General features: G+C 50.9%; 2 protein-coding genes across 4 annotated transcripts; both read left to right on the forward strand.

Annotated features, from left to right (window-relative positions):
- Window positions 1-2244: 2244 nt before the first annotated feature.
- On the forward strand, window positions 2245-5495 carry LOC124107812 (izumo sperm-egg fusion protein 1-like). The gene is made up of 8 exons (XM_046466007.1): window positions 2245-2479; window positions 2829-2903; window positions 3457-3543; window positions 3793-3813; window positions 4270-4350; window positions 4532-4632; window positions 4877-5030; window positions 5263-5495. The coding sequence occupies exons 1-8, from the start codon at window positions 2245-2247 to the stop codon at window positions 5493-5495; spliced, it is 987 nt and encodes a 328-aa protein (XP_046321963.1).
- A 6341-nt stretch (window positions 5496-11836) lies between these two features.
- Window positions 11837-22741, forward strand: LOC124107996 (izumo sperm-egg fusion protein 1-like). 3 transcript variants are annotated; one of them, XM_046466373.2, is made up of 12 exons: window positions 11837-13043; window positions 13685-13984; window positions 14619-14693; window positions 15224-15310; window positions 15576-15596; window positions 15900-15980; window positions 16162-16262; window positions 16507-16660; window positions 16868-19175; window positions 19995-20434; window positions 22148-22310; window positions 22421-22741. In XM_046466373.2, exons 2-9 carry the CDS (start codon window positions 13750-13752, stop codon window positions 17191-17193), a joined length of 1080 nt encoding a protein of 359 aa, XP_046322329.1. In that variant the 5' UTR covers window positions 11837-13043; window positions 13685-13749; the 3' UTR covers window positions 17194-19175; window positions 19995-20434; window positions 22148-22310; window positions 22421-22741. The 3 variants fall into 3 exon arrangements, with proteins under 3 accessions (XP_046322329.1, XP_058442056.1, XP_046322326.1); XM_058586073.1 differs by having other exon boundaries at window positions 16868-17802; window positions 17968-19175; window positions 19995-22310; XM_046466370.2 differs by having other exon boundaries at window positions 19995-22310.
- Window positions 22742-24044: the final 1303 nt, after the last annotated feature.

The following is a 24044-nucleotide window of genomic DNA, read 5'->3' on the forward strand; positions in this document are numbered from 1 at the left end:
ATCTGGGGTTTGATATCTGGAATCCAACAAGTCTGCAGAAAGCCAGGAGATACTGTGTTCCTTATTAACCATTGTCTGTCCCTGAAAATCACAGAAGCACTAAATCTGTCTTTGTGTAGGCCTGGGATGAAAGGATTTAGAGATACCAAGACCCAAGCAGGAGCACAGGGTCTGGCCAGAGAGTATAAAACTCGACTCATTTCCAGAGAGCTTTTGCTGCTTTGGGGGTGATAAAAAAGCTTCCTCAAACACAGCCAAATCTAATCATTCCCCTCCAAGAATCCACACCTCTGGTCTAATTACAGTTTCAGGGTACCATTCCCAGCGAAGGTAAGACAGGGAGGAGAGTGGGAGGTATAAAATTCTACATTCCCAATGCTTGTATCTACAGCTTTCCTGGCAGTGTGTGTGCATAAAACAATGGAGGGAAGATGGGATCTTGAGTTTGTCATTACTCGTTATATTTTAGGTTTTGCTTCCTACTCAGATCTGGCAGCCCTTTCGCTGCTGAAACCCTGTGAGTTTCCCTGAAGCAGGAAGGAAAGCAAGGAGAGCGCTTTCGGGATTCCAAGGGTGGGAGCGCTCCATACCTTTCTCTAGCACCCCCCATTAATGGCCTCAAGAACTCCCATCCCACTGAGATCTGGGCGTTCGTTCCTTAACCTGGGAGGAGAATGTGGAATTGAAATGAGGAGAGAGAATCATTACTGAACATCAATCTCCATAAAGCTTGGGGCGCCAGTCACAGTAGAGAAAAAGACCCCAGCGCCTCTGGCAGTGCTAGTCCTAGGCTAGAAATGGCCCCTTCCTTATCTTTGAGGCTGGCAGAGGTACCAAGCCAGAATCCAGGTCCCCAGGGCCAAGGAAGGGAGGAGGCTGAGGGCCAGAAGCCCGGTCCTGGACTCTGAAAGCCACATCGTGAGGATGGACTTTGCTAGGGTGGATGCTGGAATGAAGGTGTCTGTAAAGGTCACCGTCCCTGTGATGTCATGGAGAGGTAGGCGGGTCTCCCATGTGGAGGCCAATCAGAAGCAGAGTTGAGATTCTGGGCGTGGCCAGATAGCCCTAGGAAGTACTTTTCGGATTTGGCCCTCCAAAGGATACGTTGACTGGAGTTCCTGGTGGAACCGGGACCTCCCGTGACACATATCCCCTTGGAAAAGCTGTCGACTTCACGCAGCCAAACTGTCCCTCACAAAACCTGAGTTACAGTCGTGGGAAATATTAAGGCAGAAGGACACGGCACTGGGTTCCTCACAGTCTGAATGGGATCCTGAGCGAATCCTGGGTTTGAGGGCACAAGTCAAGGATCAAGGTCGGAGAGGGGCTAGTTAGTTAGGGTGCCTCGCGTTTAGGGCACTTTGGGGCTCCGTTTCCTGAGAAGGTGCACCCTGAAAATAAGAGGTCTTAGCCTTGGGCAAGGGTGGACAGGAGGGACAGGAGGGTGGCTGGGAGTCTTGCATACATTCGTGGGGTCCCCAGGGTAAGGGATCTGGAGTGTACTTTGGTCTTGAGGGAGTTTTGAGAACATGTGGGAGAGTCTGATATATTGAAGCTGGACATGGACTTTTCAGCTTGAGGTGCAACAGGGTTTGGGGGCTTGGGTGTGTCTGAGTGTTGATTGGCTTGAGGTTGGAAGTTCAGGACCACATTAATTGTGGGGGAGCTGTGGGTCCCATGGATTGGCAGCTTGGAGAGTCTGCATGGTTAGGGCGGACTTGGGTCCTTACGTGGGGAATGTTTTAAATGTCTGCTGATCTCACTGGGCATGGTGGTATACCTCTGTAATCTGAACGACCTCGGAGGATGAGGCCGGCGGATTGCTAGTTTAAAGCCAGCCTCAACAATTTAGTGAGGGCTTAAGAAACATAGCAAAACCCTGTCTCCAAAGTAAAAACAATGAAAAGGGCTTGGGTGTAGCTCAGTGGTTAAGTGTCCCTGGGTTCAATCTCTGGTACCTAAAAAAAAAAAAAAAAATTGGTGATCTCTGAGGATGAATGAAGACCCTCAGTTTGGGGTCCTCTGGATGGGGCATAAGTCACAAAATTCTGAAGCATCTGATGAAGCATACAAGTCTTCATCCTATGGAGATTTCCTGAAGACCTGTTCCCATGGGGGAGATTGCACATGTGGGGTTCATGGGACCTTAAGATGGGCTTTGGCTTCTCTCTGTTTAGAGTCATCTACTCTGTCGAGCGTGAGAGGACCCTCCTGGTGTTTTCTCTACCGAGTGCTCAGGCCTCAATGGGGCTGTGTTTTGTGCTCCTGTTGGCTGCACTGGCCTGCTGCCTGATTCCAGCAAGCTGTTGTGTCACATGTGAGCCGTCAGTCATGGAAGCAGTAAAGTCCTTGGAGAAGGATTACTTGCCTGGACACCTGGAAGCCAAAGACCGTGAAAAAGTGATGGATATGGTATACAATATTTTGAAAGATTTTCAGGACCGGCTGTTCATCGAGGGTTCCTATGCAGGAATCATAGGTGAGGGGCAGGGCAGAGAGGGCCCATTCATCTCTGGTGCTTCTAAGAAGGATTGGGTCCAGGATTTCCAGGGCCAGTGATGAAAGGGGATGGGCCAGGTTCCCCTGGTCTTGGGAATGGAGTAGGCAAGTTGCAGGTTCCAGGCCCTCCCAGAGCTAGCAAACACTGTTTTTCCACTTCCTTTCTAGCAATTGTCTGTAAGAAAACAATTCCCAGAGGGAAACAGAATAGTGAGTTCCATAATTAGGTCTATCCTTGCACTGTGTTCCCATGGGCATGGTAGATATTATGAGGTAGTAGCCTTAGAGTGGAGTAAAGGTGGAATCTGGGGTTCTGTATCAACCCACAGATAAGAACTCATTGGAAGAGGTGTCCCGGACTTTGCTGAAGGAGCTGAAACGCATCACAGACAGTAATGTAAAAGGTTAATGACTGAAGGGCTGGGAGGAGGGTCCTGGATTTTGCAGGAGAGCCATTGCTAGTGATACCTACCCTGGGGATGTGATGCATGGCTCTGGGACTAACTGCCTAGTTCAAATTCTGGCTCTGCCACTTCCCATCCTTGTGGCCCTGAGCGAGAAACTGGGCAGTTTCCTCAGCTCTACACTGGACAGCATCACAGTGCCCTCCTCCCTCAGCTCCTGGGAGGATTAGATGGGTTGATACCTGTGCATTGCTTAGCCCAGTGACTGGCACTGTGTGAAGTACTTGATTTCTGTGCCCTTTCCTGAGAAGGCAGAAGATGGAATGTCAGCCCCTCCAGGTGGCACATTCCCTGTAGCCCCTGGTGCTCAGGAGGGCTGAGGCAGGAGGATCCGAGGGATCAGGAGTCCAGAGAGCCTGAGCAACAGCTAGAGGCTGTTTCAATTGGGGAAAAAAAAAAAAAAAAGAATGCCTGTCTCCAAAGATGAAGACCCTATTCAGAACCCACACACACCTGGGGGAGGAGAGAACTAAGCACTACTGCTTTCTCCCAGGAGAGGACTTTATCAGAGAGCTCAACCACACACTGATCAAGGAAAAGGATGATTTTAACCTGCAAGCTCTTCATTTCCAGAAGGAGGGTGAGGAAAGATGGGAACCCTGGACCCTTCCAACTCCTTCCCCTTTCTACCACCTGAGTCCCTTTCTCCAGCCCCCTGCATCTCCACATCCAGGCCCTTGGCTTCCTCAGTTCCCTCCTCCTGCTGACCCCTCAGGGGTCACCTCCCTCAGGCCCTTCCCCATACCTCTACTCCTCCCCAGCCCCTCTCCCACCCTTCTTCATTTAAAAGTCTGATTCTTTTCTCCTTCTTTTCTCCCTTCTGAGGCAGCTTTATGTCCCAACAAATGTGGTGAGTGCAGACAGCAGAAGCTATTCTTCTACCCTCATCGTGGCCCATGATACCCACCCCTCCCCTTCCCGCCTTCTGGATGCACATTTGCAGCATCTGAGAGGTTCCTGGGTCTCCAGCCACCTTTTTCTGGCTTGGATTTGCAGGTAGCAGGTGTATCCTATGTGAACTCTTATTTATTTATTTATTTTAGTTATAGATGGACACAATACCTTGATTTTATTTATTTATTTTGTATGTGGTGCCGGGGATCGAACCCAGTGCCTCACGCGTGCTAGGCAAGTGCTCTACCACTGACCCACAACTCCGGCCCCTATTTGGACTCTTTACTGACCTTGGAGGGATGACCTCCTAGGGATTTGGCCCAGCAGGCCCCCAGCCCTTTAGCCCTTCCCCTTGACCTTTTTCAAACCCACCTCTTAATGGGTGAACACAGCCTTGACCTTGCCCCTCCAGGCATCATGTTTCAGACTCTGATATGGTGCCAGCACTGTGAGCAAAAGGTTCACGCTTGCCGGAAGCCCATAAACTGCGGGGGTGAGTATGGGACCAGGCTGGAGGAGTTGGTGGGAGAGGGATGGAACCACAGGAGGGACAGTCCAGAGAGCTCAGAATGCAGACAGGAGGCAGGGAAGGGCCTGGCCCAAACCAAGCTGAGACTGTTTGGGGAGGGCAGTGACCCCAGAAGAACCATCTCACAGTCATGCTCCATCCTCAGAGCAACATGTGGAGGTCCATCAATCGGAAGAACTGAACTTGGACTGTCTGCTCACTTGGCACCATATTTCTGAAGGCCTCACAGACTACAAATTTTACAGGGTGGGGCCCTCCAACTCCTGTAACCCTTAAACCCCAAGTCACTCAAGCTGGTATGAGCCCCTGGCCTACACCCAACCCTCATGGCCTAGTAGGTGAGGTCACTCCTGACTCTCAGGCACCCCAAGTCCTGCTTGATGATCCCCTGGATTCCTGTCTTCCTGAGGCCCCGGGAGTTTCTCAGCCCTGTATTTCCCCAATTCCTGGAATCCCCAGGCCTCTGTGATACTCTGGAGCTTGTGTCTAGGTTTGGGAGAACAATTCTGAGACCTTGCTGTACAAGGGGAAGGAATCAACCCTGACAAAGCCAAGGGTGAGTGAAGCGGATGAAGGCAAATATCGCTGTGAGCTGGACACGGTGATGTCAGGCCCAGCCACCATCATTTCATATCATGTCACAGGTCAGTACTGGGGTGATAGAGAACTGGGGCCCTGGGTATTGTTAGAAGGAGGTACAGGAAGTATTCTCAGCTTTGGAAGCTTAACTTCAGATGGGGTTCTGCCTTCAGGCCTCTGTCGTGGCCTCTGGTGGCAGGGATGGTGTTCCCTAGGAGGTTTCTACTGGAGGGCCTGGGTCTTGGGGCTGGTGCGCCTCAATCCTTCTCTGACTGCTATTGGCCCTCCTATTATCAGTGCTGCCCCCTAAAATCCGCCATGAGAAACATAAAGAAAAGCTTGAAGACACTGAGGGGAGCCCGTTAGATGTGAACTCAGAAAGGCCCACAGAAAGTACAGCAGCGTCAGCACACCTAGAGCCCATCACATCCCTCCAGCGTTCGCAGGCCCAGAGTATGCTGCAAGGCCGCCTCTTTGCGCTGCTGATCTCCTTCTTAATACTTCTGGTAGCAGCCCTTCTTCTCAGGTGAGTCTAGGGAGGAAGGTGGGACCTGGAGGGAGAGGGGGGGCTTCCTACTGCCCAATGCTGGAGCAGTTGGCAGAGCCACTGAGGTTTCCAGAGAGCTGGTGGGAGTTACAGCGTGGGGGGCTTACCTAGGAGGGCCAGGCGTTGATAGTTGTTTGAATAGGTCAGCTCTGTGGGGCTGGGAGTTAGGGAGTGGGTCCCAACTGCTTCCTACCTAACATGACTCCCTGAGTTGCACCTCTCAACCTCGTTCAATCTCCCCTAGGCTAATTTACTGGCGAAGATCCAGACAGAAACAGTGCTCACAATCCAGCCTTGCAAATACAGCTTCTAAGACGTCATCTGTTAAGACAACAAAGTCAGCGACCTCGAAGGGAGTTGAAAATACATCATCTAAGACATCAAGGACAATGACCTCAAAGTGAAAAAATAATTAAATACGTGTCTTGTTGTCTAAGTATTTGACTCACTCCTCTGGACTAATTAATACCTTACGTTCCCCCAGAGGACAGATCAGGAGATGGGCTCCTGCCTCAGGGAGGAGGTGAGGAACATGGCACCACTGAGGTCTGGTGGAGGGGACAGCAGACTGTGATATAATTCCAGAACCAAGAAACAGGCCAGGGCCAGGCCTACCTAGATCTCCTGCCCCAGGCCTGGTCTTCTCAGGACACCCCCTCCCACCTCTTCCTGTTGGGTTTCCTCTTGCCTTTTAATGTCCCCACACAGTGCTGGGGCTGGGTCAGAGGCACAGGCTTTTCTAAAGGGATCAGGAACTAACCCAGGACATCAGAGCCAGGCCCTCTGGGTGCTGCCCAACCTGCAACAGGTAAGAACCAGGTAAGACTCCTGGGTCCCACTGCAGCCATCAGTCCTCCTGGGCCTGTAGTCCAGGGCCCATCCCTCTCCCCAGATGCCCCTCCATCTCCCAGATGTCCCTCTGCCTCATTCCCCTAACCCCAGCCCATTGGGGATGTATATCCACCTTCCCTTAGGGCCAGGCTATCTGGTGTATTGAAGGAGGGTGGAAGCACCCCATCCACTTTGGAAAGCTCCCTCCCCTGTGTGCCTGTGGAACCATCCTCCCCACCAAGCCCCGGGCCACAGGCCCATCCTGCCTCTGTCATGTGAGTAGCCACAAAGTGGTCCACCTGCCCCTGGCCCAACTGCCTTCCATCTGTCCCTGGTTTGGGCTCAGCCCCATGCATTGCTTTCTTGTCAGGGATCCTGAGAGACCTGTCTCCTGTTCCAGTCCTGAATGGGCAAGGGAGCCTGGGTGATGAGAGCAGGAAGTCAGATACTGGTTTACCTGGGCCCAGTGGGGGGAGAGGTGGGCTTAGGCACTGGGGTGGGCCACACAGGGCGGGTTTTGATTCTGCTTCCTTCCTCCCCTCCCCTCCCTTCTCACCTCTTGGTAATGGCTTCTGTGGGACTGGCCTTTATTTATTTAGAGTCTCTTTCCTGCTGTGTCTACCCACCACCCATTTTGGTCATCCCTGGGTCTCTGTTTTTCCTTACTGTCTCTGCTCCCTTCTCACTCCTGTCCCTCTTTCTCTTGGGGTATTGGTGTCCTTCCCCCTTCCTGGGACCCCATCTCCGTGTCTGCTTGTCTTTCTGGATGACTCTCTGCGATTCTGTTCGCAGAGGCGGATCCCCGGTCTTCATCTTCAGACCCGAGGAAACCCTGCAGCTAGCCACTGACTCACCCACGCTGCAATTGGAACTTTGGCGAGTGGGCACCTTAAAGCAGGTTGGGGGGAGCCAATGGGGGACTAGCCTGGGAGAAGGCGGGGCTGCAGCATCTGAGCGCTGGGCGGGACCTGCTGGTTTCCCAGGACCTACAGAGTGGTGCTTGGATTCCCGTGGGGCTGGCCCGGTTGGTGGCAGTGGTTGGAGGTGTCCCAGAGTGTCTCGGGATGGAGTCAGGGCCTTTAGGAGGCATTCCAGGCTGCCTTGCAGGAGGCTGAATGTGTAGGTGGCCAAAGCAGTGGTAGCTCCCCAGCGGGGTGTCGGTGGGTTCTGGCAGCTCAGCAGCCTGCGGGAAGCGCCAGAGCCTAGCGAATTCCCAGGGATTCGGCCAGTGTTAGGGGAAAATCTAAGTTGGAGAGAACTAGGAGATGAGGAACAGGCCAGGACAATGTCCTGGAGGGCTGTGCAGAGCCGTGGGTGGGCCTGCGGGGCCAGGGTGGAGTCTGAGGAACTGAGTAGGCCTGAGCCTGAGGTGTTGGGCCTGGTGAGGTGTGGTGGCACCTGCTTGTGGGTCTGTGTGTCAGGAGACAGCTCAGGGAACTATGCTGAGGCGGATCTTGAGGGTCAGGGCCTATGTGGGCAGAGCCTAGGAGGGAGAGGAACTTGTGTTTCTGGTGGCAGGTCTTGGATTAGGTGGCCTTAGGCTGGGTTGGCTGCCAAGTGTGGGCACAGGGTAAAGCAAAGGGCTAGAGGAAGAGGTGTTCGTAGAGGCCAAGGAAGTTTTGTTACATGGGACCTGAAGCAGGAGGCAAGGGTTGCACATGCCACAGGGAGACTGGAGGCGCGCAGCCCTGTGCACTGAGGGACAGGGCACTCAGCTTGTGATGGATGATCTCAGTTCTCTCTCTCTCCCTGGTCTTTCTACTCTCAGGCATTTTAATTCTCTCCGTAGGCAAGGGCGCCACCTCATGGCGACCACAGAAGAACCGTTCCTGGGCAGCTTCTGGTGGGGCCGCACTGGCCAGTCCTGGTCCTGGGTCTGGATCTGGGGGCAAGGAACGCTGTCCTTACGGCGCAGCGTATCAGAGCTGAGCCTGCAGGGTCGGAGAAGGCGGCAGCAGGAACATAGGCAGCAAGCACTTAGCATGGCCCCAGGGGCAGCTGATACCCAAATAGTACCTGCAGACCCTGGGGATTTTGATCAGTTGACTCAGTGCCTCATCCAGGCCCCCAGCAATCGCCCCTACTTTCTACTGCTCCAGGGCTATCAGGATGCCCAGGTGAGCATCGCCTCCCCAACCACCCAGAGCCCTATGTCCCCCCTGTCTTTGGAGAGTGATAAACCTGTAGTTCTCAGAATTCCTCTGGTTGACGTAGCCTCAGGTCCTCTGGTAGGCAAAAGCACAGCCAGGTTGCAGAGTGTGAGTGTGGAGGAGGCAGAAGGGAGATGGCTGACAAGATTACACTGGAGGGCTGGGGATGTGGCTCAAGCGGTAGTGCGCTCGCCTGGCATGTGTGCGGCCCGGGTTCGATCCTCAGCACCACATACAAACAAAGATGTTGTGTCATACAAAGATGTTGTGTCTGCCAATAACTAAAAAAATAAATAAATATTAAAAAAAAAGAATCCATCAACAACAACAACAACAAAAAAAGATTACACTGGAGGCATAAACAGGGCATGGTCCTGTCACTGAAAGTGTAGGGGGGCAAGCTGTGTCTTTTCAAAGGAGAGTCCACTGCAGGAAGGAGACCCTGTGCAGACATCATTTCTTGAGGGAGGACGACAGGAGAGTGCATGTGCTGGGGCAGGGACGTCCTTGACTGGTGTCTGGGGTCTTGATCTAGAAAAGCCTGTATTTCTTTGGTGGGGGAGTGGATGAACCCATTTGTAAAAGGTGATGGTTTTCACTGGGACATTTGACCACTGTGGATGCAGGCAGCGGGTGCTGGCACTTCTATGCATTTACACATTTGGGTGACAATGGGAGAACTTGAACTTTAGATTTATTTTACTTATGTATTTTTATTTTACTTTGTTACATTATAGTTTTATATATTGATGGAATTAGTTGGTACACGTTCATACATGCACACAGTCTTCGGTTTATTTTGTAAAGGTGACACACTGCTTCCATTTTTACAGAATGGAGACAAGAGCACCTTTTTAAGAAAGATTCTTTGGAATGCATCTTTTCGGGGAGTGGATGAAGTAGGAAGCTCTCTCCTTGAGGCAGGTGTTTGAAAGCATGATTACTAGAAAAGCCACTCTATGGAAATCTCTAGGAGGTGTCCCCTATAAGGAGGGGCATAGTGAGAACCTCTGTTGATGTTGTGGGCATGTCTTTGGAGTCCTCCTACAAGGGAGTGAGGGCAAATAGAGGAGTCCATTGTTGGAGCAGGCTTCCTTGTAAGGGATGGGAATAACTGAGAGAATGCACTGTGGAAAGGGCTCACCTTAGAAATGCACCTTCACAGGTCTAGGCAATGGAACACCCTTTGGGTTGTTACCTTTGTTTAAGTCTTCTGAATGGCTGCCCCTCAGGAGAGGGGACCCTCCCTCTAGAGTCCACTCTGATGGTCTTTTCTCCAAGAGATGTTACTTCTGCCCTAGTGTTCAGAATATTGAAGGAACCCTTGGTTTATCTAGAGCAAGCACTCATTAACTCTCTTCCAGAGTGACTTTTAAAACATCTGTTTCCTTTGGGATATTGAGAGAGGGGAAATATCTTAGTGAATTGGGAAATATCTGTAAGGCTCCATCTTAAGGGTAGAATAATGAGTAAGCGGGGCCAGCATTGTGGAAGTGGAGGAATGTTTCCTTGGAGAGCTTCATTCTTTGAGGATGATAGTAGGGGAGAGTCCATTTTAGTGGGGTGGTGGGTTGATCTTGGCAGCACCAATTTCCTGTGCTGGATGTTATGGGAGAAGCTACTCTGTGGCTCTCTGGTTTCCCTGGCTGTTGGATTTTCTTCCAGCATCTGCAGGAAGTTCCCCCTCATGACAACCTCCAGGAGGAGGCCCAGCATTTATTGGGTCAGCTCTGCCTAAGGCTCACTGGAACCCGACCTCACACATTTGTGGTTGTCGTTGTCTACCATGAAGACATCTGCGGGTGCTGGCCCAGTGCTAGAAGGGTGTGGTGAGTGACAGCGCTTATATTCAGCAGGCTATGGACTGGTTCTGGGCCTGGCATGAAGCCCCCATCTTTGTGTTCACCATCTATGGCATGAAGGTGCTGGGAAAATATTCATGCTCCCATGGTGATGTGGCTCACGGGGGATAGCCTTGGTCCTTGTCATTCAGTATAACCACACTGTCAGGACCACTGGTACCTTTGGCTTCTGGGCTGCCTACCTGGCTGGTGGAGACACTGTCTACCTTGCCAACCTCACCCTGCCAGACTCAGAGTTCCTGAAGGTCTTCAAGCCTGAGGCTGCCTTCCTGCCTGAGTGGGTGGGCATTAATGCAGACTTGTCTCCAGTGCAGACAGGGGCTGGGCCTTGGAAGCCAGGGAGACTTTTGGGACTGGTCTCATCAGGCTACAGTCAGACAGACATGTCTCCAGAGGCTTGGCAGCTTCTGGAGAAATCAGGGGTGGTCCCAGAACAGGTGGTGCCCATGGCCAGAGAGATTCTAGTTGGCCAGAGGTGGAAAGAAGTAGGGGCTTCCTGGAGCTGCCTGAACACCTACAACCAGCAGAACATTTTTTCTGATGGCTGGCAATGCCCAGTGAAGCTCATGGTGGCTCCAGAAGCCACAGTGCCCACCTGATCATCATTTCCATAGTATTTCTGCATGGCTGCCCCTGAGAACAGGGAACCCTGCCTTCTAAAGTCCACTCTGCTGGTCTTTCCTAGCAGAGGTGTTACTTCTGCCCTGGTGTTCAGAAGACTGAAGGACCTCATGGCTGATCTAGAGCAGGCCCTCATTAGCTCTCCTTCAGGGTTCCTGGACTAATTCCCATTGGGGTTTGTTCTATGGAGAACCAGCTCTACTGTTCTTGAATATCCCTGCAGAGACTGGGGAATAAAGATCCAGAATTCTACATTGTTCTGCAAAGAATCTGATGAAGGGACTACTGCCATACTCAACACTCCCCGCACTACCAGAATGACCGAGATTTGGGAAACGACCTCTAGTGAACCATCGTCTGTTTTGAGTATGTACTGGGGATTGAATCCTGTTGAACCCTGGGTGATGCTAGGTGTCATTGAGTAACCTCCTCTGCTCACGTGCTGTGGAAATGCTGGAGCAGTTGTCACCACAGCCATGTCTGTTATTTCCTGAGGAAAGTCAAGATTCTTTTATTTTTTTTTCTCCCTCAAACAAACATTATAAAACATGGGACTTGGGAGAGGAATACCTATTGGGGAAGTACAACAAATTCTGCAGCAGAATCTTCTGGTGAGTCAGGGTGACTTCTAATTTGTAAGCTCAAAAATTCCCAACACAGGATGTGCATCTGTTATCTCTGGGATTAGGATCAAGGAAGTGTCCTGTTTTCTAGCTGGGATGCTGAGAATCTGGATTTTAATGTCTGGCAACCAGCAAGTCTCTGTAGAGGGTATTTGTTCCTTGTCAACCTCTGTGGTTCCCTGAACTCAAGGACTAAATCTGGTAGGTCTGAGATGAAAGGATCTGAAGATACCAAGACCTCTGAACCCATGTCAGACCCCACCAGGAGCACAAGTTCTGGCCAGAGAGCACGAGTCTCTTACATTCATTTCAGGAGCCCTTGCTGGTTTTTTGTGCCTTGAAAAGGGTTCAACAGACACAGCCAAATCTAATCATTCCCCCTCCAGGAATCTAGGCCTCTGATCTTCTCAGGATTTCAGGGTACCAACCCAAGCAGCTACCAAAGGGAGGTGAGTGGGAGGTAGGAATTAAAATTCTACATTCCCAACCCTTGTCTCTGCAGCTGTGCTCCCTGCCATCCCCTCCCCTCCCTCTGTGTAAGATAAAACACTGAAGGGAAGATGGGAGCTCCCAGATTGTCTTTATTCATATTTTAGGTTTTGCTTCCTACTCAGATCTGGCAGCCCTTTCGCTGCTGAAACCCTGTGAGTTTCCCTGAAGCAGGAAGGAAAGCAAGGAGAGCGCTTTCGGGATTCCAAGGGTGGGAGCGCTCCATACCTTTCTCTAGCACCCCCCATTAATGGCCTCAAGAACTCCCATCCCACTGAGATCTGGGCGTTCGTTCCTTAACCTGGGAGGAGAATGTGGAATTGAAATGAGGAGAGAGAATCATTACTGAACATCAATCTCCATAAAGCTTGGGGCGCCAGTCACAGTAGAGAAAAAGACCCCAGCGCCTCTGGCAGTGCTAATCTTAGGCTGGAAATGGCCCCTTCCCTAACTTTGAGGCTGGCAGGGGCACCAAGCCAGAATCCAGGTCCCCAGGGCCCAGGAAGGGAGGACGCTGAGGGCCAGAAGCCCGGTCCTGGGCTCTGAAAGCCAGAGCCTACGGATGAACTTCGCTAGAGTGGATGCTGGAATGAAGGTGTCTGTAAAGGTCACCGTCCCTGTGACGTCATGGAGAGGTAGGCGGGTCTCCCTTTGTTGTGGTCCAATCAGAAGCAGAGTTGAGATTCTGGGCGTGGCCAGATAGCCCTAGGAAGTACTTTTTCGGATTTGGCCCTCCAAAGGATACGTGACTGGAGTTCCTGGTGGAACCGGGACCTCCCGTGACACATATCCCCTTGGAAAAGCTCTCGACTTCACGCAGCCAAACTGTCCCTCACAAAACCTGAGTTACAGTCGTGGGAAATATTAAGGCAGAAGGACGCGGCACCGGGTTCCTCACAGTCTGAATGGGATCCTGAGCGAATCCTGGGTTTGAAGGCACAAGTCAAGGATCAAGGTCGGAGAGGAGCTAGTTAATTAGGGTGCCTCGCGTTTAGGGTGCTTTGCGGGCTCCATTTCCTGAGAAGGTGCACCCTGAAAATAAGAGGTCGTAGCCTTGGGCAAGGGTGGACAGGAGGGATAGGAGGGTGGCTGGGAGTCTTGCATACATTAGTGGGGTCCCCAGGGTAAGGGATCTGGAGTGTAGTTTGGTCTTGAGGGAGTTTTGAGAACCTGCGGGAGAGTTCATTTGAGTTGGACAAGGACTTTTCAGCTTGAGGTGCAACAGGGTTTGGGGACTTTGTGTATGTGAGGGTTGATACACTTAAGGTTTGGAGTTGAGGATCACGTTAATTTGGGCGGGGGCGGGAGCTGTGGATCCCATGGACTGGGAGCTTGGAGGATCTGCACGGGTTGGGGATCTTGGTTCCTGATGTGGGGAACGGTTGAGAGTGTTCTGATGTCTGAGGATGCAATGAAAACCCCCAATTTGGGGCTTTGTGGATTGGGGATTAGTTTCACACTCTGAGTCATTTGATGAAGGACACATGTCTTCTTGGTTTGGAGATTTCCTGAACATCCTCCTTTCCCATGGGGGAGACTGAGGATGTGAGGTCCTGGGGGGCATCTCTAAGACAGGTTTGATTTCTCTCCATTTAGCACCACCTGCTCTTGACCTGGGTGAGAGGACCCTCCTGGTGTTTTCTACTGAGTGCTCTGGCTCAATGAGGCTGTGTTTTGCCCTCCCATTGGCTGCACTGGCCAGCTGCCTGCTTCCTGCGGACTGTTGTATCACATGTGACCCGACAGTCATAGCAGCAGTAAAGTCCTTGGAGACAGACTACCTGCCTGGGCACTTGGATGCCAAAGGTCACAAAAAAGTGATGGATATTGTACACAAAACTATGAACGAATTCAAGGAACTGCCGATTAAAGAGGGTTCCTATATGGGAGCCGTAGGTGAGGGCAGGGCATGTTTGGTGCTTCCCATAAGAGGGTTTTGGTCAGGATTTCTAGGGCCAGAGATGAAAGGGGCTGGGTCAGGTTCTCCTGATCTACAGAAGTCTGTGATACAGATTCCAGGCTCTCCCAGAGCTAGCAAATGTTAGAGTCTGTAAAGAAGTCAAAATAACACCTGGCATTTTGCCAGGGGAATGTTAGAGTTCGTAAACAAGTCTGGATGGTGCCTGGCAAAATGCCAGAGGGAGTGGTTTGAGAAGTAACAAAAACAAGCCATTAAGTGTGGAGATTCCTTATTGGTTGACTGATGTATCTAGTTTATGCTAATTAGATAAGCTGTGTGGAATGTATAAATACTGCTCCTGTCCTGCAATAAACGGCTCCTACTCCTGCTGTATCAACGTACACAAGTTATTCGTCACCCCCCGGTTATTTTGCTGCAGCCGGACTGCGGCAAGCAAACACTGTTTTTCTACTTCCTATCTAGCAATTATCTGTAAGAAAACAATTCCCAGAGGGAAACAGAATAGTGAGTTCCATAATTAGGTCTATCCTTGCAGTGTGTTCCCATGGGCATGGTAGAAATTACAGGAGGCAGTAAAGTTGTAACATGGTGTTCTATGTCTGCCCATAGATGAAAAAACAATAAAACAAGCAGCCTCGAATTTCTTGAGGGAGCTGAAAGTCATCACAGACAGTGATGTAGAAGGTTAGTGTACTCAAGGGCTGGGGGGTCCTGAATCTCGGGGCAGCCATAGCTGTCAGTGACGACTCTTGGCTGGTATGATCTGGAGCCAGATTTCCTAGGTTCCAGTTCTGGCACTGCTACTTTCTATCCATGTGGCCTTAAACAAGAAAATGGGCAGTTTCCTCAGCTCTACACTGGACAGCATCACAGTGCCCTCCTCCCTCAGCTCCTGGGAGAATTAGATGGATTGATACCTGTGCATTGCTTAGCCCAGTGACTGGCACTGTGTGAAGTGCTTGATTTCTGTTCCCTTTCCTGAGAAGGCAGAAAGGGGGATGCCAGCCCCCTCAGGTAGAACAAGCCCCACAGTCCGTGGGCTCAGGAGGGCTGAGATAGGAGGATCAGTTGGGATCAGAAGTCCAGACAGATCAGCCTGAACGACAGCTAGAGGCTGTTTCAAAAAATAACAATAACAATGCTAGACAGAGGCCCCCATGAGGACCTGCACCATCAAGAGAGGAATAGCTGAGCTACGCCCCACTCTTTTCCAGGGGAGGAATTCGTGAGGCAGTTGTACTGGATGTTGGACAAGGAAAAGGGGGATTTTATGCACGAATCTGCTCAGTTCCTGAAGGAGGGTGAGGGAAGATGGGAACCCTGGGCCCGGCCTACCCTATCTCCCTTCCACCATCTGAATCCCTCTTTGCAGCCCCCTGCATCTCCACATCCAGGCCTTGGCTTCCTCAGTCCCCTCCTCCTGCCTGCCCCTCAGGGGGAACTTCCCTCAGGCCCTTTCCCTAGGAAAGCAAGAACCCACGCCTCAGCTCTTCCCCAGCCCCTCTCCCACCCTTCTTCGTTTAAAAGTCTGATTCTTTTCTCCCTCTCTTTTTCTTTCTGAGGCAGCTTTTTGTCCCAACAAATGTGGTGAGTGCAGACAGCAGAAGCTATTCTTCTACCCTCATCGTGGCCCATGATACCCACCCCTCCCCCTCCCCCTTTTGGATGCACATTCACAGCATCTGAGAGGTTCCTGGGTCTCCGGCCACCATTCTCTGGCTTGGATTTGCAGGTAGCAGGTGTATTCCGTTTGGACCCTTTACTAACCTTGGAGGGATGACCTCCTAGGGGATTTGGCCCAATAGCCCCCCAGCCCTTCAGTCCTTTGCCTTGTCCTCTCTTTCAGACCTACCTTAGTGGGTGAATACAGCCTTGACCTTGCCCCTCCAGGCGTTATGTTGCAGACTCTGATATGGTGCCGGAACTGTGAGAAGGAGGTTCATACATGCCTGAAGTCCAAGACCTGCGGGGGTGAGCATGGGACCCTGCTGGAGGGGTTGGTGGGAGAGGGATGGAACCACAGGAGGGACAGTCCAGAGAGCTCAGAATGCAGACAGGAGGCAGGGAAGGGCCTGGCCCAAACCAAGCTGAGACTGTTTGGGGAGGGCAGTGACCCCAGAAGAACCATCTCACAGTCATGCTCCATCCTCAGAGCGCCATGTGGAGGTCCATGAAATGGAAGACATGATCTTGGACTGTCTGCTCACTTGGCACCATATTTCTGAAGGCCTCACAGACTACAAATTTTACAGGGTGGGGCCCTCCAACTCCTGTAACCCTTAAACCCCAAGTCACTCAAGCTGGTATGAGCCCCTGGCCTACACCCAACCCTCATGGCCTAGTAGGTGAGGTCACTCCTGACTCTCAGGCACCCCAAGTCCTGCTTGATGATCCCCTGGATTCCTGTCTTCCTGAGGCCCCGGGAGTTTCTCAGCCCTGTATTTCCCCAATTCCTGGAATCCCCAGGCCTCTGTGATACTCTGGAGCTTGTGTCTAGGTTTGGGAGAACAATTCTGAGACCTTGCTGTACAAGGGGAAGGAATCAACCCTGACAAAGCCAAGGGTGAGTGAAGCGGATGAAGGCAAATATCGCTGCCAGCTGGACACGGTGAAGTCGGGCCCAGCCACCATCATTTCATATCGTGTCAAAGGTCAGTACTGGGGATAGAGAACTGGGGCCCTGGGTGTTGTTAGAAGGAGGTACACTTAGCTTTGGAAGCTTAACTTCAGATGGGGTTCTGCCTCATCTCATGGCAGGGACAAGGTTCCCTGGGAAGTTTCTACTGGTTGGCCTGGGTACTGGGATGGGCTGGCCATTATCCCTGCCCTGACCATTGACTGTGTCCCTTCTCTGTCAGTGATACCCCCAAATGCCCGTGAAGAGAAACCAGGATCACACATTGAAACGGAGGAGGAGGGGGGGAATATTCCAGTTATCCCAGACCAGCCGGAGACCATCATCACGACCACGACCACCCATTCCTCCGACACTGAGAGTAGGCTGCAAAACATCCTCTTCTGGCTGCTGATCTCCTTCTCTATATTCCTGATAGTAGCACTTATTCTCAGGCGAGTCACTGCAGAGAATGGCGGGGCTTCCTACTGCCCAGTGCTGGAGCAGTTGGCAGAGCCACTGAGGTTTCCAGAGATCTGGTGGGAGTTACAGCGTGGGGGGCTTACCTAGGAGGGCCAGGCGTTGATAGTTGTTTGAATAGGTCAGCTCTGTGGGGCTGGGAGTTGGGGAGTGGCTCTCAACTGCTTTCTACTTAACATGGTTCCATGATTTGCAAATCTCAACCCATTCAATCTCCCTCAGGCTTATTTACTGGCGAAAATCAAAAGAGAAACCAAAGACCTCAGATGAGAGCCTTGAAAATACAGCTTCTTAGCCGTCAAAAGACAAGGGCCTCAAAAGAGAACAATAATTAAATACATGTCGTGTGGTCTAAGTATTTGACTCACTCCTCTTGACTGAATAATACCTTACGTTCCCTCAGAGGACAGATCAGGAGATGGGCTCCTGCCTCAGGGAGGAGGGTGAGGAACATGGCACCACTGATATAATTCCAGAACCAAGAAACAGGCCAGGGCCAGGCCTACCTAGATCTCCTGCTCCAGGCCTGGTCTTCTCAGGACACCCCCTCCCACCTCTTCCTGTTGGGTTTCCTCTTGCCTTTTAATGTCCCCACACAGTGCTGGGGCTGGGTCAGAGGCACAGGCTTTTCTAAAGGGATCAGGAACTAACCCAGGACATCAGAGCCAGGCCCTCTGGGTGCTGCCCAACCTGCAACAGGTAAGAACCAGGTAAGACTCCTGGGTCCCACTGCAGCCATCAGTCCTCCTGGGCCTGTAGTCCAGGGCCCATCCCTCTCCCCAGATGCCCCTCCATCTCCCAGATGTCCCTCTGCCTCATTCCCCTAACCCAGCCCATTGGGGATGTATATCCACCTTCCCTTAGGGCCAGGCTATCTGGTGTATTGAAGGAGGGTGGAAGCACCCCACCCCCTTTGGAAAGCTCCCTCTCCTGTGTGCCTGTGGAACCATCCTCCCCACCAAGCCCCGGGCCACAGGCCCATCCTGCCTCTGTCATGTGAGTAGCCACAAAGTGGTCCACCTGCCCCTGGCCCACCTGCCTTCCATCTGTCCCTGGTTTGGGCTCATTGCTTTCTTGTCAGGGACCCTGAGAGACCTGTCTCCTGTTCCAGTCCTGAATGGGCAAGGGAGCCTGGGTGATGAGAGCAGGAAGTCAGATACTGGTTTACCTGGGCCCATGGGGGGAGAGGTGGGCTTAGGCACTGGGATGAGCCGGTTGTGATTGGCCTTCCTTCCTCTCCTCCTTGCTCACCTATTGGGAATGGGGGATTGGCTTTTGTTTATTTGAATCTCTCTTTTCTGTGACTTCTACCCACCACCCATCTTGGTAGACCCTGGGTCATTGTCTATTCTTTCTTCTCTGCTCCCTTCTCTCTTGGTCCCTGTCTCTCTCTTTGGCCTTTGTGTGCTTCCCTCTTCCTGGGACCCCATCTCCGTGTCTGCTTGCCTTTCTGGGTGACTCTCTTGTGTCTTGCTTCACTGGTGGCTCCCAGGTATTCTTCCTGTGACACCGCGAGCTGCAGCTGTAGGATCAGTTGTCCCCAATGTGCAGGTGGTGGGCGTGTGGGTGAAGTGAATGCTGTATGGAGACCCTCGAGGAACCACACCAAGCCCATCTCTCAGCTCTTTCGTGGTTCGGGGACCGGGACCACCGAATCTGGGGGCGCTGGAGGACTGATGAGTCCCAGGGACGCGCAGCGCTGGGCCAGCGAGATAGAACTGCTGGAGCCTCCATTGAGTCTAGCACCACTGCATCCCCGGGGATCCTCAAGATCATTGGCAGGGGCCTGGCGTCGGGTGCCAACCACAAGCGCGTGCTGGCCACGGCGCGGGAGCTGGTGGCTGAAGCGCTGGAGCACTATGGGTTGGCCAGCAGCCCATGCGAGAGCAGCGGCGTGGACGTCTTCATGCTGTGCGACGTGCTGGACCAACTAGCCAAGGCCAGAGTGGGCAGCAGCGAGTGGCGGCCAGAGCACCTGCGCGTGCTGGGCGACTCGGAGCGCCCACTGCTGGTGCAGGAGCTGTGGCGCGCTGCTTGGAGCAGGAAGCCTTCGGGGGCTGCGGTCAGTGAAGGTGAGCTAGTGCTTAGGGACTCTGGGCCTCCCGAGCCAAAAGGCGCAGCCAGTGGGACCCTACTGGGAAGGGCTGAGGGCGTGGCTCTGGAGGGGCAGGCTCTGAGGGGTGGGCGGGGCCAAGGAGGAGTCTCAGACATAGGTGACTTTTCGGATCTATCATGTATGTAAAAGGCTTAACACAGGAGTCGTTATACAATTTGTGCTTAATTATGAATGGCGATTCTAATTATGTCATTAAGGAGTTCATTGATTACCTGTTGAGGGGCACACATTTGTTAGGGCCCTGGGAATATAACAGGGCCATTGCCAGGTGAATTTTCCACCTTCCCAAAGATGACATTTATTTATTTATTTATTTATTTTTGGTGCTGGGGATTGAGCCCAAGGCCTTTGTTCACATCAATTATTCATTGTTCACTTCCCTTGGGCACCGAGTATGTGCCAGAGCCTTTGTCGGGGCCTGGAAAAGCCATGTCCCACGGTACAGTTCCTTCCTTCAATCTGGACTGTCAATAAAGGGCGTTTGTTGGGAGATTGTTTCCATGTCCCAGAGGATAGAGTCTTCTCTGTAATTCATTATCTACAATAGTTCCTAGCAGATAGTGGGTGCTAAATGAAATAACATTAAAGGAATGGATTTTCAAAACTGCAGTGGGTAAAAGAACAAGGGTAGTTCCAGGCACAGTGGACAGCCTCTTCAAAAGCCCAGGTGTGGTGGGCAACATCAGCTCTAGGTGGCCAGTTCTGTTTGGATGATCTCAGCTCCACCCACCCCTGATCTTTCCAATCTCACCCTGTTTTTTAACTCTCTCTGTAGGTACCTGTGCCCCTTTGTGGCAGCCAGAGAAGAACCGTTCCAGAGTTGCTCCTGGTGGGGAGGTGCTGACCAGTCCTGGTTCAGCTGGTTCCAAGGGCGAGGAGAGCTGGGAAAACTTGCCCTTCTGGCGCAGCATGTCAGAGCTGAGCCTGCACGGTCGACGGAATGCAGGCAGGAGGCACTGAGCATGGCCCCAGGGGCAGCTGATTCCCCAGTAGATCCTGCAGACCCCGGGATGTTGATCAGTTGACTCATCCAGGCCCCCAGCAATCACCCCTGCTATTGTGGGATTTGAACACAGACAGGGCACCAAGACATTCAACAGGAAGGAATTTATTTATTTGTGCCTGTAGAGACACAGAGGATTGTTATCCAAAGGCTGAGTATGCAGGGATGCTGGCCTTATATACCTCTGGCAAGCTCTTTGTCTCCCATATAAGGTAATACACATTCTGATTGGGTATTTTTATGCTATAGAGTTGCAACAAAGTTGAGACAGCATCACACATAACTGAGTTACAACAGAGTCACCCCAGATTTACAGCAGAGTTGGCATGCACAGTAAATGTGACATGTTGCCTTTTCTTTGTTCTGGGAGGGCCCTTACCCCATTCTCCCCTTTGATTCTCAGATCCCTTTAGGGTCAAAGGGCATCATTCTGATTTAAAGGCTTATATCTCTGTGACATCATAACACATGCTGCCCAACCATACCTCCATGAGACTGGAGATAGAGTTCATAACCAGGGGTAATATGGCAGGGTAGGAGTTGGCAGGCTCCCAGCATTAAACCCACAACACTTGTAAGAGTTTTGAATCCCCCTCAAATTGAAAACCATCCTTTAAATAATTCCTTGTGATTCCAACCTTTTCAGGTCTGGACCAAGACATAAATGACCTTTTTTTGTTTTGTTTTTTAATCTGATTTCTACTCTGACCTTGCCCTCATCATCTATTTGTAGGTAACAGTTGCCCAGGTTAAATTTCCCACTCATCTCACCTTCAGAAGCAAGCAAGTAGTGTTTGATGCTAAACAATTCTGATAAATAGCATTGTGCACTTGAATACCTTGCTTAGCCAGTAAATTGAGGGCTTGTGTCGTCTCATTAGTTATAATTTCAACAACAGCTGTTAGCCTAATGTTGTGATTTAACATATACATGGGAGTCCAGTACCCGCAGGACCCCTCTTCTGCCCAGGTGGCTGGACCAAAATAGTGAATTATCCACTCAGGGGGCCACTCGTCATCTTTCCAGTTGCCAGTTGCCAGGGCTTGCCACTCTCTTTGGGCCCCTTGGTCTTCATATACTGGGGCGCCCAACTACTCCCATCTTGCTAATGGAAGGAGGGAAAAAAGAGGGGCAAATTGTCCCCAGTTCACCAGATCTGGACCAGAATTGGGGCAGTTTAGCATAGGTGGCCCTTCCACGTAGCCAGTGTAGTTATCCGGGTAGTTATATTACAGAATTTTTGGCCCAGACATGGTAGAGTCCCAACTGAGATGTTAAACAGTTTTTCCTCTCAGGTAAGACAATATTTTCTAACAATTGAGGTTTTGAGGAACCAGACACCAGTGGTTGAAGGGGAGAGAATGATTCCACTATAGGGCTCATGGGGGTCTAGCTCTTTAGCCTCCCATGGCCACTGATACCCTGTATTGGTTTCTCTACACACATGGCAAGAAGACATGTTTAGAGATTGAACCAGAGCCTCTGCCAAGGTTAGGAATGGGTTTCTGTTTATGGCGAAGATAGGAGACAGGCTTTTCTCCATTTCCTCATAAAAGGAATGAAAGATCTGGTAGGAGGAAGACTTCAGTGAAGTTGTAACCCTTTTGAAGTACCATTTGGTTCCAGGGCAGCACCTCCTCCAAACTATACATAGGCCAGTTGGATGGCCTGTTCTCCATCCTGAGTCTTCAGGGTCAACAATAGTGAAATTAACAAAATTATAGGCTTGCAATTTATAGTTGGTGTAGCAACACCCTTTTGAAGTTTGGGAGTTTTACTGTTACCACTCTGCCAGGTGACCCATGCAACACAACTGTAAGAGGGACCAAAAAACTCAGCATAATCAGTACCCATGGACCCCACACACCATTTTCAGGCTGTTGACACATATACTTGACATTGAACCTGTACCTCATTTCCCCAGATATGTCTCCATGTGATGTGGTGGACTTACTGAGACCATAGGGCAGGTAACATCAAGTGCTCAAGTCTCACTCATGACTTCCCATGCATCAAGGATACTGACACTGGTTGCTTTAGATTAGTCAACTGTGTAAATTAATGGACCTGTTTCACGTCGCCTTCTGGTAAGCTTTGGACTTCCAGCCAATCCCCAGCTGGGTAATACTGTGGATTGAAACAAGTATATTGATCCTCCTGTCGGCAGATAGAATATGTGGTCTTGTTATACCTGCAGGTCCCCGAGACTGTTCCCTGGCAGGAAAAATGATAAAGTAGGTTGTGGCAACACCTTGGCCTGATTGAATCATGTGAAGGCCTGGGTCACAGGATGAAGAGCTTAAATCTAAAAATGGGAGCCAGATCAGATGCTTCCAATGGCAACAAAATGCCCTATCAAAAGGGGGTGAAGAGTGTACAACCAGAGATATGAAAAATTGTGCTCTATATGTGTAATATGAATTGTAATGCATTCTGTTATCATATGTAACATCAAAATTTTAAAAAGAATTTTAAAAGGGTGGGGTGAAGAAACTGCTAATAGAAACTTTTCAATCCAGTGTCAGTCAGTTGGCGCAGTCTCTGCTAATCCTACAGCAAAAATTAAGGCTAGGACTATGACAACAGAGAGGGGTAAGGGGTGACGGTGCCCAAGCATTACAGTGAGAAACTAATATAGGAGATAAAAGTCCGTTTATCCTGGCAGGTGGTCTATCCCTCAAGCTTCTGTCGTGCACAGATTAGTCAGCTTCCAGAGTGACTAAAGCAGGGATGTTGTCTTTGGGGTCTCTTGAGGGTGCAGCTTGCTTATTTTAGAAGGTAAACTTGCATGGGGGTGGCCTGAGGATGCATGCCCAGTTACATAAAGCTGGTTTCACTCCGCTGTGCTGAATCCAGGGGACCACCTTGGCCACCTTGATTGTAGTAGGGGTGGGTAAAATTACAGTGAATGGACCTCTCAAAAGAGGCTTTAGGGATTGGACATTTTATTTCTTTACCCATACAGCATCTCCAAATTTAAAGGGGTGGACATCTGTGGTCCGGCTCATGGGTAGCCATTCCCTAATCCAATGGTGTCTAGGGATCAGGGTAGGGCCTACAGTCTGCATCTTCTGCATCAGAATAAAGTTGCACACTTTTTAGATCTTGTATACCCTTTATAATGGGAGGAGGGCATTCATAAAGAATGGCATAAGGCTGGGCACTGTGGCACACACCTGTAATCCCAGCAGCTCGAGAAGGAGACAGGAAGATCATGGGTTCAAATCCAGCCTCAGCAAAAGCAAGGTGCTAAGCAACTCAGTGAGACCCTGTCTCCAAATAAAATATAAAACATGGCTGGGGATGTGGCTCAGTGGTTGAGTGCCCTGAATTCAGTCCCTGGTACTCCCCCCTCCACACACACAAAATGAATGGCATAAGAAGAGGACCCTGTCTGTCTAGCAGGGTAGTTAATCCTTAGCAAACAATTAGTAATACCTGGTCCCAGTGCAGCTGGGTTTCCTGACACAGTTTGCCTAGTAGTACCTTTAGAGTTTGGTTCATTCACTCCACCTTCCTGGAGCTCTGTGGACACCACGCAGTGTGTAACTTCCAGGTGATCTTTAATTCCTCTGTCATCAATTACACCACCTTAGTCATGAATGCTGGCCCATGAATGGCTGTTTTGTTTATAAATCTCCTCCCAGATATTCAAGATCAAGTTGGCCTAAATTGACCTTGTTCCTATTTATTCTCAAGGGTCAGCTGAGATTCCTCAGGGATTCACTCTTGGAAACTAGTGAGAAGCCTCATAGCTCCTCCAGTTTCCTCTACCAGTTGTTCCATCTGCCAGGATGGATCACCATCTTCCTGACCAAATG

Source organism: Marmota monax, unplaced genomic scaffold (assembly GCF_021218885.2).
Source record: "Marmota monax isolate L192 unplaced genomic scaffold, Marmota_monax_Labrador192_F-V1.1 WCK01_AAM20220418_F8-fsc00160, whole genome shotgun sequence".
In the NCBI taxonomy this organism is placed as follows: Eukaryota; Metazoa; Chordata; class Mammalia; order Rodentia; family Sciuridae; genus Marmota; species Marmota monax.

Excerpts from the sequence above, each read along its gene's own strand:
- LOC124107812 (XM_046466007.1), top strand. The coding sequence starts at position 2,245 with ATGGGGCTGTGTTTTGTGCTCCTGTTGGCTGCACTGGCCTGCTGCCTG. Across the intron at positions 3,814-4,269 it reads TTTATGTCCCAACAAATGTG|GCATCATGTTTCAGACTCTG; the intron begins GTGAGTGCAGAC and ends TTGCCCCTCCAG. Across the intron at positions 5,031-5,262 it reads CATTTCATATCATGTCACAG|TGCTGCCCCCTAAAATCCGC; the intron begins GTCAGTACTGGG and ends TCCTATTATCAG.
- LOC124107996 (XM_046466370.2), top strand. The coding sequence starts at position 13,750 with ATGAGGCTGTGTTTTGCCCTCCCATTGGCTGCACTGGCCAGCTGCCTG. Across the intron at positions 15,311-15,575 it reads TGCTCAGTTCCTGAAGGAGG|CTTTTTGTCCCAACAAATGT; the intron begins GTGAGGGAAGAT and ends TTTCTGAGGCAG. Across the intron at positions 16,263-16,506 it reads CAGACTACAAATTTTACAGG|GTTTGGGAGAACAATTCTGA; the intron begins GTGGGGCCCTCC and ends GCTTGTGTCTAG.